This window comes from Monodon monoceros, unplaced genomic scaffold, assembly GCF_005190385.1.
Source record: "Monodon monoceros isolate NGI ecotype Baffin Bay Population unplaced genomic scaffold, NGI_Narwhal_1 Super_Scaffold_11, whole genome shotgun sequence".
Classification (NCBI taxonomy): Eukaryota; Metazoa; Chordata; class Mammalia; order Artiodactyla; family Monodontidae; genus Monodon; species Monodon monoceros.
The window spans coordinates 126,082,584-126,099,524 of NW_021703767.1; the positions used below are offsets into that span (position 1 = coordinate 126,082,584).

A 16,941-nucleotide genomic window follows, 5' to 3' on the forward strand; every position below is an offset into this window, starting at 1 on the left:
ATCAGAAAGGAAGAAGTAAAATTATCTGTTTGCAGATGACATGGATTTTATATGTGGATAACCCCAAAGATTCCACACACGCACAAAGTTAGAATAAACAAATTAAGTTGCAGGATACAAAATTAACACACCAAAATCAGTTGCATTTCTGTACGCTAACAATGACCAATCTGAAAAGGAAGTTACAAAAACAATTTCATTTACAATAGTTTCTAAAAGGATAAAGTACTTAGGTATAACTTAGCCAAAAAGGCAAAAAAAACTTGTACAGTGAAAATTATAAAACATTTCTGAAAGAAATTAAATAAGACATAATGGAAAAGATATCTTCCATTTATGGATTCAAAGACTCAATACTGTTAAGATGTAAAAACTACCAAAAGCAATGTACAGATTCAACATCATCCCTATCAAAATCTCAATGACATTTTTGCAGAAATAGAAAAATCCATCCTAAAGTTGATGTGGAATCTCAGGGAACTCTGTGTACAGCCAAAACAATTCTGAAACAGAACAAGGTTGGAGGTCTTCCTGACTTCAAAACCTACTAAAAAGCTACAGAAATCAAAACAGTGTGGTACTGGCATAAAGACAGACATATAGACCAATGGAACAGAATAGAGAGCCCAGAAATAAACCCTTCCATACCTGGTCAAATGGTTTTCAACAATGATACTTAGACCATTCAATGAAGAAAGAACAGTCTTTTCAACAAATGGTGCCGGATCCCACTCCTGGGCATATATCCAGAGAAAACTCTAATTCAAAAAAGATAGGTGCACCTCAGTATTCATATTTATAGCACTATTTACAATAGCCAAGACATGGAACCAACCTAAATGTCCATCAACAGATGAATGGATAAAGACGGGTATATATATACAATGGAATACTACTCAGCCATAAAAAAGAATGAAATAATGCCATGCAGCAACATGCATGGACCTATAGATTATCATATTAACTGAACCAAGTCAGAAAGAAAAAGACAAATATCATATGATACCACTTATATATGGAATCTAAAATACGATACAAATGAACTTACTTACAAAACAAAAGCAGACTCCCAGACATAGAAAACAAACTTATGGTTATAATAAATTAGGAGTTTGGGATTGACAGATACACACTACTATATATAAAATAGGACAACAAGGACCTACTGTATAGCACAGGGAACTATATTCAATATCCTGTAATAAACTATAATGGAAAAGAAAAAAACAGTGCTAGGAAAACTGGATATCCACGTGCAAAACCATGAAGTTGGACCTATGTTACATCATATATAAAAATTAACTCAAAATGGATCAAAAGACTAAACATAAGAGCTAAAACTACAAAACTTAGAAGGAAATATACAGGGAAAGTATGTGACACTGGATTTGGCAAGATTTCTTGGGTATGATAACAATAGCAGAGATTACAAAAGTAGACAAACTGGACTTCATCAAAATTAAAATCTTCTGTGCAAAGAACACTAACAGAATGAAAAGGCAGCCCACAGAATGGGAGAAAATATTTTCAAATCATGATCTGATAAGGGGTTAATATCAGAATATATGAAGAACTCCTACAACTCAACAACAACAATAAAATGATTCAATCAAAAAATGAACAGAAGACTTGCATAGACATGTCTCCAAAAAAGATATACCAATGGCAAATAATATGAAAAGAGGTTCAACATCACTAATCATTTGGGAAATATAAATGAAAACCACAGTGAGATACCACTTCACACACATTAGGATAGCTATTATCAAAACAGAAAACAAACGCTGGCAAGGATGTAGAGAAATTGGAACCCTTTGTGCATTGCTGGTGGGAATATAAAATGGTGCAGCCACTGTGGAAAACAGTATGATGTTTCTTCAAAATATTAAACAGAATTACCAAAATACCCAGTAACTCCACTCCTACGTGTATGCCTAAAAGAACTGAAAACAGGGATTCAAACAGATACATGTACACCAACGTTTATTACAGCATAATCAGTCTAAAAACGGAAGGCAGTTCTGACACATGGTACCATATGGATGAACCTTGAAGACATTATGCTAAGTGAAATAAGCCAAATGGACAAATATTGTATGAGTCCACAAATTCCGCAACAGAAAGGGGCTGGGAGTAGGGAATGGAGAACTAATGTTTAATGAGTATAGAGCTTCAACTGGGGTAGATGAAAAAGTTCTGGAGATGACTGGTGATGATGGTTGCACAAAAAATGTAAAGGTACCTAAGGCCACAGAACTGTAACTTAAATCTTACCACTTAACCATTTCTTATGTATATTCTACAATTTTTTTTAAAACGTACTGTATCAGTATTAAACTTCTGGAGTTTAACAACTGGTTATGTAAGAAAACATCCTTATATACTGGGGACTTCCCTAGCGGCCCAGTGGCTAAAACTCCACACTCACAATGCAGGGGGCCCAGGTTCGATCCCTGGTCAGGGAACTAGATTCCACATGCTGCAACTAAGAGTCCGCATGCCACAACTAAGAGTTTGCATGCCACAACTAAAGATCCAGCATGCCACAGCAAAGATCCCACAAGCGGCAATGAAGATCCTGCATGCCACAACTAAGACCCAGCACAGTCTAATTAATTATTTAATTAATTTTTAAAAAAGAATTATATACTGAAGCATTAAAAAGGTAAAGGGACATGATATATATAACCCACTCTCAAACAGTTAAGAATTCTGTAAATTTGAAATTTCAAGATAAAAAGATTTTCTAAAAATTCTGCTCAAAGGATAGCATTGAGAAGAAAAAACTGAAGTCACAGAGTGGGAGAAGACAGGTGCAATATATATAACTGATAAAGAACTTACATCCAGAATATACAAAGAACTGCTAAAAATCAGTAAGAAGAAAACAAAAACCTCAATTTTTAAAAATGGGTAAAATAGATGAACAGCCATGCCATGAAAGAAACATGAGGGAATTCCCTGGTGATCCAATGGTTAGGACTCAGCGCTTTCACTGCTGAGGCCCAGGTTCAATCCCTGGTCAGGGAACTAAGATCCCACAAGCTGCGCAGCACAACCAAAAAAAAAAAAAAGAAAAAAGAAACATATGAAAAGGTGTTTAACCTCATTAGTCATGGAAATGCACATTAAAACAATGAGAGGGCTTCCCTGGTGGTGCAGTGGTTAAGAATCCGCCTGCCAATGCAGGAGACACGGGTTCGAGCCCTGGTCCTGGAAGATCCCACATGCCACGGAGCAACTAAGCCAGTGTGTCACAATGACTGAGCCTGCACACAACAACTACTGAGCCCACAAGCTACAACTACTGAAGCCTGCGTGCTTAGAGCCCACGCTCCACAAGAGAAGCTACCGAAGTGAGAAGCCCGCGCACTGCAACGAAGAGTAGCCCCCGCTCACTGCAACCAGAGAAAGCCCGCGTGCAGCAACAAAGACCCAATGCAGCCAAAAATAAATAAAATTAAAATTAAAAACAGAACAGAAAAAAAGAGATCACACCACATGCAAACTGGCATAATTAAATTATGTCAATAAAAGTGCTGGCACGGATGTAGAACAAGTGAAATTCTCACACACTGCTAGTAGAAGTGTAAATTGCTGCAACTTCTTCAACAAACAGGCATTACATAGAAAAGCTGAAGACATGTATATCCTATGACCTAACATTGCCCCACCTTGAGAAACTGAAATATGTATGCATCAACATACATGTATAAGAATGCTTATATCAGAATCATTTGCAATGACAAAAATCTTGAAACACAAATATCCATCAACAGTAGAAAGGATGAGGATCTTAAGATAATATACTACACAGCTACTAAAATGAACTACATTTACAAAGAACATGGATAAATCTTATAAACATGCGTCACAGTCACGCACAAAAGAATGCATATTATGTTTCACTTTACATTAAAGGTAAAATAGGCAGCATTAACCCCACTGTTTAGTGAGGCATAATTAAAAATTTAAACTGTAGAGCAAAGCAAATTTTAAAATTACCATAAAAGTTGAGACAAATACTTCTAGGCAGGATGGATGGAGACAATACTCATTATGAGGGTAATGGGGGCAGGCTCCTGGAGGGCCATTTCTTGATCTGGGTGTCATTTACATGGATCTGTACTTTATAATAATTGCTAAACTTTACGTATTTTATGTACTTCCCTGAGTATGTATTACATTAGAAATTTTAAATTGTTTAAAATTTTTTAATTAACTGGGAGAGGAGGCAGAGACAGAAGCAGGAAGACCAGTTAGAAGGATTATGCAATAATCCAGGTGAGGTGCTTGAATCAAAGTAATAGCAGTATAAGTAATAAGAAGTACATAGGAATTTTATTATATTTTAGATTATATCCTAAAATAGAGCAAATATGATTTTAGACTGATTGAACTCAGAATGTAACAGAAAAATGAGTCAGTGTTTTCGACCTCAGCCACTGGAAGGCTGGTCTTGCCATTTATTGAGATGGGGAAGGCTATAAGAGAGCACTTTGGGAGGGCCTCATTAGAGATGAGAAACCCATTAAAGCCCAAATGGAAATGTTGATAGGCAACTGAAGGTTTAATCCTGGAGTTCAGGAGACCGTTCCATCCTGAAGAAATAGGTTTGAGAGTTGTCAGCACATACACAGATGGATATTTAAAGTCTTGAGGTAGGATAAGATCACCAAGGGAATGAGAGAATTGCTAGAAGAAAACCAAGAGAGTATAGTGCCCTGATGTTTCAAAGAGGAAGAAGTGATGACATAGGTCAAATGCTGCTGGAAGGTCAAGTAAGATAGGACTGAGAAATGTCAACTGGATTTAATGATATAGAAATCGTTGGTGTCTTTGATACAAGAAATTGCCATTATCAGTGACTCTGAATAGAATAATATCCTTTCCATCATAAATTAAATGTCTAAATATATTTAGATCTATCTTTCAGTTCTGTCCTGTTACTCAATTCTGTTCTGTTCCCTGGTCTATTTATTTACAAACTGAACAAATAGTTTTAGTTATTTTAGCTTTAAAACATATTTTCTCACCTGGCAGGACTAGCCTTTCATTGCACTTCCTTCATGGAATGTCTACTCTTACATTGTAGTTTTCTTGTTAATATGAACTTGTCTAGATCTTTAAGAAAGAATCTGTTAGCATTTTTATTGTACTCTCATTAAACACACGGAATAGTTAAGATGTAGAATGGTTAAGGCTTAATGATTAGTTGCGGAGGACAAGAAAGAGGAGGTGGTGCCAATATGCAGGTATTAATTAAAGTTCTGCAAGTGGAGGATGGGATTGCTTAGGATGAAAACACAGGATTAAAAGATACGGCGTACAAAAAGTCAACATACAGAAATCAGTTGTATTTCTATACACTATGTGCAAAATATACACTATATAGAAAATATCTGAAAAAGAAATAAAACCTGCCCATTCACAATAGCATCAAACATTACAAAATACCTATGTATAAATTTAACCAAGGAGGTGAAAGATCTAAACACTGAAAATTATAGAACTTTGATGAAAAACACCAAAGATGACACAAGTGGGAAAAAAATCCCATGTTTATAAAAATATTGTTAAAATGTCTGTACCACCCAAAGCCATCTATAGATTCAATGCAACTCCTATCAAAGTTCCAATGTCATTTTTCTACAGAAGTATGGCGTCACATAAAAAGAAACACAGACCAATGGAACAGAATCAAGAGCCCAGAAACAAACTCTCACGTATACAATCAACAAATACTTGACCAGGGAGCCAAGAACACTAAATGGGGAAAAGGTAGTCTCTTCAATAAATGATGGTGGGAAAACTGGATAACCACATGCAGAAGATGAAACTGGACACATATCCTACACCACTCACAAAAATTAACTCAAAATAGGTTAAAGACCCGACTCTGTAAAACTCCTAGAAAAAAACATAGGAGAAACACTCCCTGACACTGCTCCTGGCAATAATTTTATGGATGATACCAAAAGCAAACGCAATAGAAACAAAAATTGATAAGTGGGACTACTGCAAACTAAAAAGTCTCTACACAGCAAAAGCAACAATCAACAAAATGAAAAGGCAACCTACCGAATAGGAGAAAATATTTGCAAATCATATATCTGATAAGGGATTAATATCCAAAATATATAGAGAACTCGTAAAACTTAACAGCAAAAAAAATTTTTGATTAAAAAATGGGTAGAGGATCTGAATAGACATTTTTCCAAAGAAAACATACAAATGGCTAATGAAAAGATGCTCAACATCACTCATCATCAGTGAAATGCAAATCAAAACCACAATGAGGTTTTAGCCTCACACCTCTTAGAATGGCTATTATCAAAAAGACAAGAAATAACAAGTGCTAGTAAAGTTCTGGAGAAAAGGGAACACTGTGCACTCTTGGTAGGAATATAAATTGATACAGCCACTATAGAAAACAGTATGGAGGTTCCTCAAAAAACTAAAAATAGAACTACCAAATGATCCAGCAATCCCACTTCTGGGTATATATCCAAAGGAAATAAAATCAGGACCTCAAACAGATGACAGCATTCCCATTTCACTGCGGCATTATTCACAGTGGCCAAGATATGGAAACAACCTAAGTGTCCATCAATGGATGAATGGATTAAAAAAAAATGTGACATACATACAAATACACATATACACACAGAATTATCCACTGGATATCCATATCAATAAAAAAAACATGACACATACATACACACAGACAAACACAGAGAAATATTATTCAGCCATGAGAAAGAAGGAAATCCTGCCATTCGTGACGTGAATGGATCTTTAGGGCATTTCACTTAGCGTATGCTAAGTAAAATAAGTCAGACAGAGGAAGAGAAATACTGTATGATCTCACTTATTCGTGGAACCTAAAACAGCTGAACTCACAGAAAAAGAATAGTGGTTACTAAGAGCGGGGGTGGTGTTGGAGTGAGGGGAGATGTTGGTCAAAAGATACAAACTTCCAGTTATAAGATGAATAAGTTCTGGGGATCTAATGTATAACATGGAGATTATAGTTAACAGTACTGTATCACATACTTGAAAACTGCTAAGAGAGTAGATCTTAAACGTTAATCACCACAAGAAATGGTAATTATGAGAGCACTATGGGGGTAATCATTTTACAATATGTAAGTATCAAATCAACAGGTACACCTTAAGGGGGCTTCCCTGGTGGCACAGTGGTTAAGAATCCGCCTGCCAATGAAGGAGGCACGGGTTCGAGCCCTGGTCCGGGAAGATCCCACATGCAGCAGAGCAACTAATACTGTGTGCCACAACTACTGAGCCTGCGCTCTAGAGCCTTCGAGCCACAGCTACTGAAGCCTGCGCGCCTAGAGCCTGTGCTCCGCAACAAGAGAAGCCACCACAATGAGAAGCCCGTGCACCGCAACAAAGAGTAGCCCCCACTCACTGCAACTAGAGAAAGCCTGCGCACAGCAATGAAGACCCAACACAGCCAAAAATAAATATTTTTTTTAAAATGTACACCTTAAACTTAAACAATGTTATATGTCGATTATATCTCAATAAAACTGGGAAAAAATGTTTTAAAAATAAGACAAAGCAGGGCTTCCCTGGTGGTGCAGTGGTTAAGAATCCGCCTGGCCAATGCAGGGAACACGGGTTCGAGCCCTGGTCCGGGCAGATCCCACATGCCGCGGAGCAACTAAGCCCGTGCACCACAACTACTGAGACTGTGCTCTAGAGTCTGCAAGCCACAACTACTGAGCCCACATGCCACAACTACTGAAGCCCACGCGCCTAGAGCCCGTGCTCTGCAACGAGAAGCCACCACAGTGAGAAGCCAGCGCACTGCAATGAAGAGTAGCCCCCACTCGCCTCAACTAGAGAAAGCCCATGTGCAGCAATGAAGACCCAACACAGCCAAAAAAAAAGAATAAATTAATTTTAAAAAAATAAGAGAAAGCAGTTTAGAATTTTCCAGCATGTATGTAGGGAGAGGAGGAAAGAATGGCCAGAAGAATTGATCCCACACCTCCATTCCTGCCAGGTAGGAAGACAACTGGGGTAGCACCACATAGGTATGGCATATATAGATTTGGTGGGCAAAGTTCAAGGAATCCTGCTTTGCTCAGGAAATAAGAGATGTGTTCATCTTAATTTTTAAAGTCCACCCTAAACTGAACATTGAACATTTAAGTTGCTTTTAATCTGTCACCAAGAAAGAATAGTTGAGTCAAGGGGTAAGCACTTTGTTAAACTTTAATTCCTACTGCCAAAGAGAAAAGTATTTCCTATTCTATTTACGCTCCTCTATTTACACTGTTTTCATACTGGATGAATCTCTTTCCTTTTTGCCCCATAATTTGTCTTGACATTTTTTGTTTCTTTGTTTGCGGTACGCGGGCCTCTCACTGTTGTGGCCTCTTCCGTTTCGGAGCACAGGCTCCAGACGCACAGGCTCAGCGGCCACGGCTCACGGGCCTAGCCACTCCGCAGCATGTGGGATCTTCCCAGACCAGGGCACGAACCCATGTCCCCTGCATCGGCAGGCGGACTCTCAACCACTGCGCCACCAGGAAAGCCCTGTCTTGACATTTATTGCTCATTATGGTTAAAAATATTTAAGAGGAAAAGACTGATTTCTTTTTTAAGTATCAGGTTAAAGGTAATTACCCATGTATGATTTCAAATAGGCTTCTTTTAAAAATCATTTTAAAATATCATTTCATATAAATCATGTAATAAAGATATGGACCTCTTTACAATGAAGTTGGAGGTCAGATTTACCATTACCATCATAGACAAAATGTAATAAAATGGCAAACAGCTGAAGAAATAAAGGTGGGACATAAGAAACAACCTCCTAGTGAAGCAGTTTACAGAAAAGCTTTCCATGAGAAACTTTCTGAATAGGATTCAGTAAACGATCATCTGTCTGGGCAGAGGACAGGACCTTTGATTACCTGAAAATCATTTGCAATTCAGATCAACAAGTAAAATCACCCACCAATGAAGTAGACAAGCATATTCTGCCACTGAACCCACACAAGCTACAGTCTTCATGCCAAAACCTTCTCTCCACCAAGACCTTATCAGCACTGCACTGAAATCCAATAAGCATGCAGATAACAACCCAGATCTGGGTCAGGAATTATTGTTATTGCAGGTGAGGTACTGCACAACTCTCAAAGGGCAGGAGAACCAGGTCCTTTTCTTACCTTTACCATGAACGTGAAGTCTGTTAGGGCCGGGGAGTAGACAGCCCCACCGGCACATGGGCCCATGATCAGAGAAATCTGAGGGATGACTCCGGATGCCGTGACATTCCTCTGCCAAAAGAGAAAGGCAAAGGCATCTGGTTACAGAGGTGTTCAAGGCATTACCTGCAGAAAGACAGAGGCAACAATAAAAGTACATTTGGCTTTTATTCACAGAAATTCTATCCTAGAGACAAGAGGCCTAATCTGTACAGTTTCTTCCAGAATATTGTATATGCAACTTTTCCCATAGCTGGTGGGATGGTTGGCATATTACTTTCTGGGGCAAGTAAAACCTCTTCTCTCCTTGGCAGGGTGGTAGTTCCCCGAAAGCTCCACCAGGACATGAGCTCAGAGAGAATCCTACCACTCTCACCCCAGCTCTAAACACACCTCAGGCAAGGACCCCTGTCTGTACAAAACTGGCTGGAATAATGAATGAAAACCTTAGGTGGAATATACAGGGCCAACACTTACCCTGGATCCATGACCTCTACTTGGAGCCCCTTCACACCCTCCACAGAGGATGCCCAACAGTTACAAGGCAAGGCTAAGAGGCAGGTGCTACTTTACTCAGTCTTCAATGTCTGCCCACCCCTACACAGGGCAGATGGGCAATAGGGAGGTGGCAGAAGGCAAAAAGGTTCCATAGGGACAAAGGTGAAGAGCCAAGCCTCAGGCCACCTTCTAGGAAAAACAAGATTTCCCAGGGGGCTTGAAGACCCAGGAAAGATAAGAGCCCAATGACTCCTTGCCCATCCCCCAGCTTCTATCCTTCCCTAAGCCCCATCAGCTTAAGAGAAGTATGTCCACTTTTAGCCTTGACCTGGGTCTGAGACCAATTTCTATAATTCACAGGACATAGCTCAGGACAGCACAAAAAGGCATCCACAGAGAGGATTCCGAGAAGATGGTAGAATGGGAAGCATCAGGAATCTGTCTCCCCACCTGGACAAAAATTACACTGGCAGAATCTGTCTGATGTAACTTTCTGGAGCTCTGTTAAGCCTACTGAAGGCTTAACATCCATAGGAAGATTTAGAGGGCAAATAGCGGTTAATTTCAGTCAATTTCAACTAGTAGCACTGTAGCAGCTACCCCTACCCACCCCCTACCCCCAGCCATGAGGCATGCAGCTGTGCATGTGTTCCTGCAGTGGCTTACACAGAGGCAGACAAAAAGGACCCTGCCCTCCAAATTTCGCAAATCTATGCTCCGACAGCTGGTTGTTGATTCTGATCAGAGGTGAAGTTAGGAAGTTAGGCGGCCATTGTCGTTACACCTCACCCCATTGTTGCAAGCTCCTCCCCCTCCAGCTCAAAATCACTTGCATTACGGAAATGCAAATCAAAACTAGAATGAGATACCACATCACACACATTAAGGTGACTACTATCAAAAAAACAGAAAACAAGTGGTGTTGGTGAGGATGTGGAGAAAGTGGAACCCTTGTGCACTATTGGTAAGAATGTAAAATGGTACAGCTGTTGTGCAAAACAGCATGGTGGTTCCTCAAAAAATTTTAAATAGAATTACCAAATGATCCAGAAATTCTACTTCTGGGGATATACCAAAAAGAATGGAAAACAGGGTCTCAAGGAGATAACTTGTACACCCACATTCATAGCAGCATTACTCACAATAGGTGAAACATGGAATCAACCCAAATGCCCATCAACAGATAAATGGATAAACAAAATGTGGTATATCTATACAATGGAATATTATTCATCCTTGAAAAGGAAGGAAATCCTGTCACATGTTACAACATAGATGAAACTTGAGGACATTGTGCTAAGTGAAATAATAAGCCAGTCACAAAAAGACTAACACTGTACAATTTTACTTAAGTTATTTAGTCAAAATAATAGAGACAAAGTAGAAGGGTGGTTACCAGGGGCTGGCAGAGGGGATAATGGGGGGTGACTGTTTAATGGGTATAGAGTTTCAGTTTTGCAAGACAAAAAGTTATGGAGATGGCCCCTGTCCACCTCCCTACGGCTGCCCCGCTAGCTGAAAAGTTTCTCCAGGTGCGGAATTCCAGGCTACCACCAGCACAGAGTGTGCACGCCAGTCAGGAACCAGCCCACCCGATGGCCCAGGGGCAACGGATATGTCAGAAACTGAAGCAAGAAAGTACTCGGCAGAGGGGGGAGTCAAGATGGCAGACTAGGAGGATGCAGAATTCATGTCTCTGCACAACTAGGGCACCTACTAGGCACCGGTGGGGGACCACAGACACCTAAGGGGATGGGAGGAACCCCCAGTGACATGGTCCTAAGCAAAGGCCCCACCTCATGCTCAGACCTCACCCCCCCACCGGCCTAGGTTCCACCCCACCCTAAACCCTGCCCCTGCCTAAGTTCCACCCCTCCTAAACCCTGCCCCTGCCTAAGTTCCACCCCTCGTAAACTCCACCCCAAGAGCCAAGTCTTGTATTTTCTTTTTCTTTTTTCCTCTTTTAGATTGGGGTACTGTTTTACCTTGTTGATTCACTATTGTTGATTCATTTATATTTTTATATTTCCTAATAAATTTTTTATTTTCCAATTTTATTTTATTCTTCATACTTTGTTACTATTCTCTCCTTTTGGCTTGTTCCCCCCATGCCCCCACTTTTTTTCTATTTTTTCTGTTGTGGTTTTATTTTACCTTGTTGTAGTTGTTTCAATTATATTTTTATGTTTCCTAATATATTTTTTACGTTTCTAATTTTATTTTATTTTTTTAATTTTTTTTATTTTTTTTTGCGTTACGCAGGTCTCTCACTGTTGTGGCCTCTCCCATTGTGGAGCACAGGCTCCAGACGCACAGGCTCAGCAGCCATGGCTCACGGGCCCAGCCGCTCCACAGCATGTGGGATCTTCCCAGACTGTGGCACGAACCCATGTCCCCTGCATCAGCAGGCGGACTCTCAACCACTGCGCCACCAGGGAAGCCCTTATTTTGTTTTTTATTCTTTGATATTCTTTGCTCCTTTTCTTTTTTTTTTCTTTTTTTTTTGCCACACCACATAGCTTGCGGGATCTTGGTTCCCCGGCCAGAGGCTGGGCCCGAGCTCCTGTGGTGGGAGCTCTGAGTCCAAACTGCTGGACTAACAGAGAACCTCAGACCCCAGCAAATATTAATCAGAGTGAGGTCTCCTGGAGGTATTAATCTCAGCACTAAGACCCAGATCTATCCAACTGCCTGCAAACTCCAATGCTGGATGCCTCAAGCCAAACAACCAGTAAGACAGGAATACCGCCCCACCTATCCAAAAACAAAAAAACAAAAAAGAAACAACAAAAAAATATGTTACAGATGAAGGAGCAAGGTAAAAACCTAAAAAAACAGATAAATGAAGACGAAATAGGCAACCTACCTGAAAAAGAATTGAAAATAATGACAGTAGGGCTTGCTGGTGGTGCAGAGGTTGAGAGTCTGCCTGCCGATGCAGGGGACACAGGTTCATGCCCCAGTCCGGGAGGATCCCACATGCCGTGAAGCGGCTAGGCCCGTGAGCCATGGCCGCTGAGCCTGTGCGTCCAGAGCCTGTGCTCCGCAACGGGAGAGGCCACAACAGTGAGAGGCCCGCGTACCGCAAAAAATTTTTTTAAATAAAATAAAATAAAATGACAGTAAAGATGTTCAAAAATCTCGGGAACAGAATGAAGAAAATACAAGAGACATTTAACAAGAATCTAGAAGAACTAAAGAGCAAACAAACAGTGATGAAAACAATAACTGAAATTAATAATACTCTAGAAGGAATCAATAGCAAAATAACGGAGGCAGAAGAATGGATAAGTGACCTGAAAGATACAATAGTGGAAAGAACTGCCAAGGAGCAGAATAAAAAAAAATAATTAAAAGAATTGAGGACAGTCTCAGAGACCTCTGGGACAACATTAAACACACCAACATTAGAATTATAACGGTCCCGGAAAAAGAATAGAAAAAGAAAGGGTCTGAGAAAATATTTGAAGAGATTATAGTCAAAAACGTCCCTAACATGGGAAAGGAAACAGTCAATCAAGTCCAGGAAGCACAGAGTCCCATACAGGATAAACCCAAAGAGAAACACACAGAGACAAATATCAATGAAACTATCAAAAACTGAATACAAAGAAAAAATATTAAAAGCAGCAATGGAAAAGCAACAACTAACATACAAGGGAATACCCATAAGGTTAACAGCTGATCTTTCAGCAGAAACTCCACAACAAAGAAGGGAGTGGCAGGACATATTTAAAGTGATGGAAGGGAAAAACCTACAAGCAAGATTACTCTACGCAGCAAGGATCTCATTCAGATTCGACAGAGAAGTTAAAACCTTTACAGACAAGCAAAAGGTAAGAGAATTCAGCACCACCAAACCAGCTTTACAACAAATGCTAAAGGATCTTCTCTAGGCAGTAAACACAAGAGAAGGAAAAGACCTACAATAACAAACCCAAAAGAATTAAGAAAATGGTAACAGGAACATACATATTGATAGCTACCTTAAATATAAATGGATTAAATGCTACAACCAAAAGACACTGACTGGCTGAATGGATACAAAAACAAGACCCATATATATGCTGCCTACAAGAGACCCACTTCAGACCTAGGGACACATACAGACTGAAAGTGAGGGCATGGAAAAACACATCCCATGCAAATGGAAATCAAAAGAAAGCTGGAACAGCAATTCTCATATCAGAAAAAATACTTTAAAATAAACACTATTACAAGAGACAAAGAAGGACACTACATAATGATCAACGGATCAATACAAGAAGATATAACAATTGTAAATATTTATGTACCCAACATAGGAGCACCTCAATACATAGGGCAAATGCTAACAGCCATAAAAGGGGAAATTGACAGTAACACAGTCATAGTAGGGGACGTTAACACCACACTTTCACCAATGGACAGTTCATCCAAAATGAAAGTAAATAAGGAAACACAAGCTTTAAATGACACATTAAACAAGATAGACTTAATTGATATTTATAGGACATTCCATCCAAAAACAACAGAATACACTTTCTTCCCAAGTGCTCATGGAATATTCTCCAGGACAGACCTATCTTGGGTCACAAATCAAGCCTTGGTAAATTTAAGAAAACCAAAATCGTATCAAGTATCTTTTCCAACCACAACACCATGAGACTAGATACCAATTACAGGAAAAAAACCTACAACCAAAAAATACCTAGAAACAAATGACAGTGGAAACACGATGGACCAAAATCTATGGGATGCAGCAAAAGCAGTTCTAAGAGGGAAGTTTATAGCAATACAATCCTACCTCAAGAAACATCTCAAATAAACAACCTAACCTTATATCTAAAGCAATTAGAGAAACAACAACAAAAAAACCCCAAAGTTAGCAGAAGGAAAGAAATCTTAAAGATCAGATCAGAAATAAATGAAAAAGAAATGAAGGAAACAATAGTAAAGATCAATAAAACTGAAAGCTGGTTCTTTGAGAAGATAAACAAAATTGATAAACCATTAGCCAGAGTCATCAAGAAAAAAAGGGACAAGACTCAAATCAACAGAATTAGAAATGAAAAAGGTAAAGTTGGGCTTCCCTGGTGGCGCAGTGGTTGAAAGTCCGCCTGCCGAAGCAGGGGACACAGGTTTGTGCCCCAGTCCGGGAAGATCCCATATGCCGCAGAGCGGCTGGGCCCGTGAGCCATGGCCGCTGAGCCTGCGCGTCCGGAGCCTGTGCTCCACAACGGGAGAGGCCACAGCAGTGAGGGGCCCGCGTACCACAAAAAAAAAAAAAAAAAAGTAAAGTAACAAATGACACTGCAGAAATACAAAGGAACATAAGAGATTACTACAAGCAACTATATGCCAATGAAATGGACAACCTGGAAGAAATGGACAATTTCTTAGAAAAGTACAACCTTCTGAGACTGAATCAGGAAGAAACAGAAAATATAAACAGATCAATCACAGGCACTGAAATTGAAACTGTGATTAAAAATCTTCCAACAAACAAAAGCCCAGGACCAGATGCTTCACAGACGAATTGTGTCAAACATTTAGAGAAGAGTTAACACCTATACTTCTCAAACTCCTCCAAAATATAGCAGAGGGAGGAACACTCCCAAACTCATTCTGCTCATTCATCACCCTGATACTAAAACCAGACAAAGATGTCACAAGAAAAGAAAACTACAAGCCAATATCACTGATAAACATAGATGCAAAAATACTCAACAAAATACTAGCAAACAGAATCCAACAGCACATTAAGAAGGTCATACACCATGATCAAGTGGGGTTTATCCCAGGAATGCAAGGATTCTTCAATATATGCAAATCAATCAACGTGATACACCATATTAACAAATTGAAGGATAAAAACCATATGACAATCTCAATAAATTCAGAAAAAGCTTTCAACAAAATTCAACACGCACTTATGATAAAAACGCTCCAGAAGTAAGCATAGAGGGAACGTACCTCAACATAATAATGGCCATTTAAGACAAACCCACAGCCAACATCGTCCTCAACGGTGAAAAACTGAAACCATTTCCTCTAAGATCAGGAACAAGACAAGGGTGCCCACTCTCACCACTATTATTCAACAGTTTTAGAAGTTTTAGCCACAGCAATCAGAGAAGACAAAGAAATAAAAGTAATCCAAATCAGAAAAGAACAAGTAAAACTGTCACTGTTTGCAGATGACATGATACTATACATAGTGAATCCTAAAGATGCTACCAGAAAACTACTAGAGCTGATCAATGAATTTGGTAAAGTAGCAGGATACAAAATTAATGCACAGAAATCTCTTGCATTGCTATACACTAATGATGAAATATCTGAAAGAGAAATTAAGGAAACAATCCCATTTACCATTGCAACAAAAAGAATAAAATACCCAGGAATAAACCTACCTAAGGGGACAAAAAATCTGTATGCAGAAAACTATAAGACACTGATCAAACAAATTCAAGATGATACAAACAGATGGAGAGATATACCATGTTCCTGGATTGGAAGAATCAACATTGTAAAAGTGACTATACGACCCAAAGCAATCTACAGATTCAATGCAATCCCTATCAAACTACCAATGGCATTTTTCACAGAACTAGAACAAAAAATTTCACAATTTGTATGGAAACACAAAAGACCCTGAATAACCAAAGCTATCTTGAGAAAGAAAAATGGAGCTGGAGGAATCAGGCTCCCTGACTTCAGACTATACTACAATGCTACAGTAATCAAGACAGTATGGTACTGGCACAAAAACAGAAATATAGATCAATGGAACAGGATAGAAAGCCCAGAGATAAACCCATGTACATATGGTCACCTTATCTTTGATAAAGGAGGCAAGAGTATAAAATGGAGAAAAGACAGCCGCTTCAATAAGTGGTGCTAGGAAAACTGGACAGCTACATGTAAAAGAATGAAATCAGAACACTTCCTAACACCATACACAAAAATAAACTCAAAATGGATTAAAATCCTAAATTTAAGGCCAGACACTATAAAACTCTTAGAGGAAAACATAGGCAGAACACTCTATGACATAAATCACAGCAAGATCCTTTTTGACCCACCTCCTAGAGAAATGGAAATAAAAACAAAAATAAACAAATGGGACCTAATGAAACTTCAAAGCTTTTGCCCAGAAAAGGAAACCATAAACAAGATGAAAAGACAACCCTCAGAATGGGAGAAAATATTTGCAAAT

The 16,941-nt window shown here is 39.2% G+C and overlaps 1 protein-coding gene across 2 annotated transcripts in view; it reads right to left on the minus strand.

Moving 5' to 3' along the window:
* PCCB (propionyl-CoA carboxylase subunit beta) overlaps window positions 1-16,941 on the minus strand; it is a 91,050-nt gene that overhangs the window by 58,392 nt on the left and 15,717 nt on the right. For both annotated transcript variants that reach the window (XM_029214472.1, XM_029214471.1), the window contains one exon: window positions 9,204-9,314. In XM_029214472.1, the coding sequence (XP_029070305.1) occupies window positions 9,204-9,314 (111 nt within the window). The remainder of the gene's footprint in view (window positions 1-9,203; window positions 9,315-16,941) is intronic.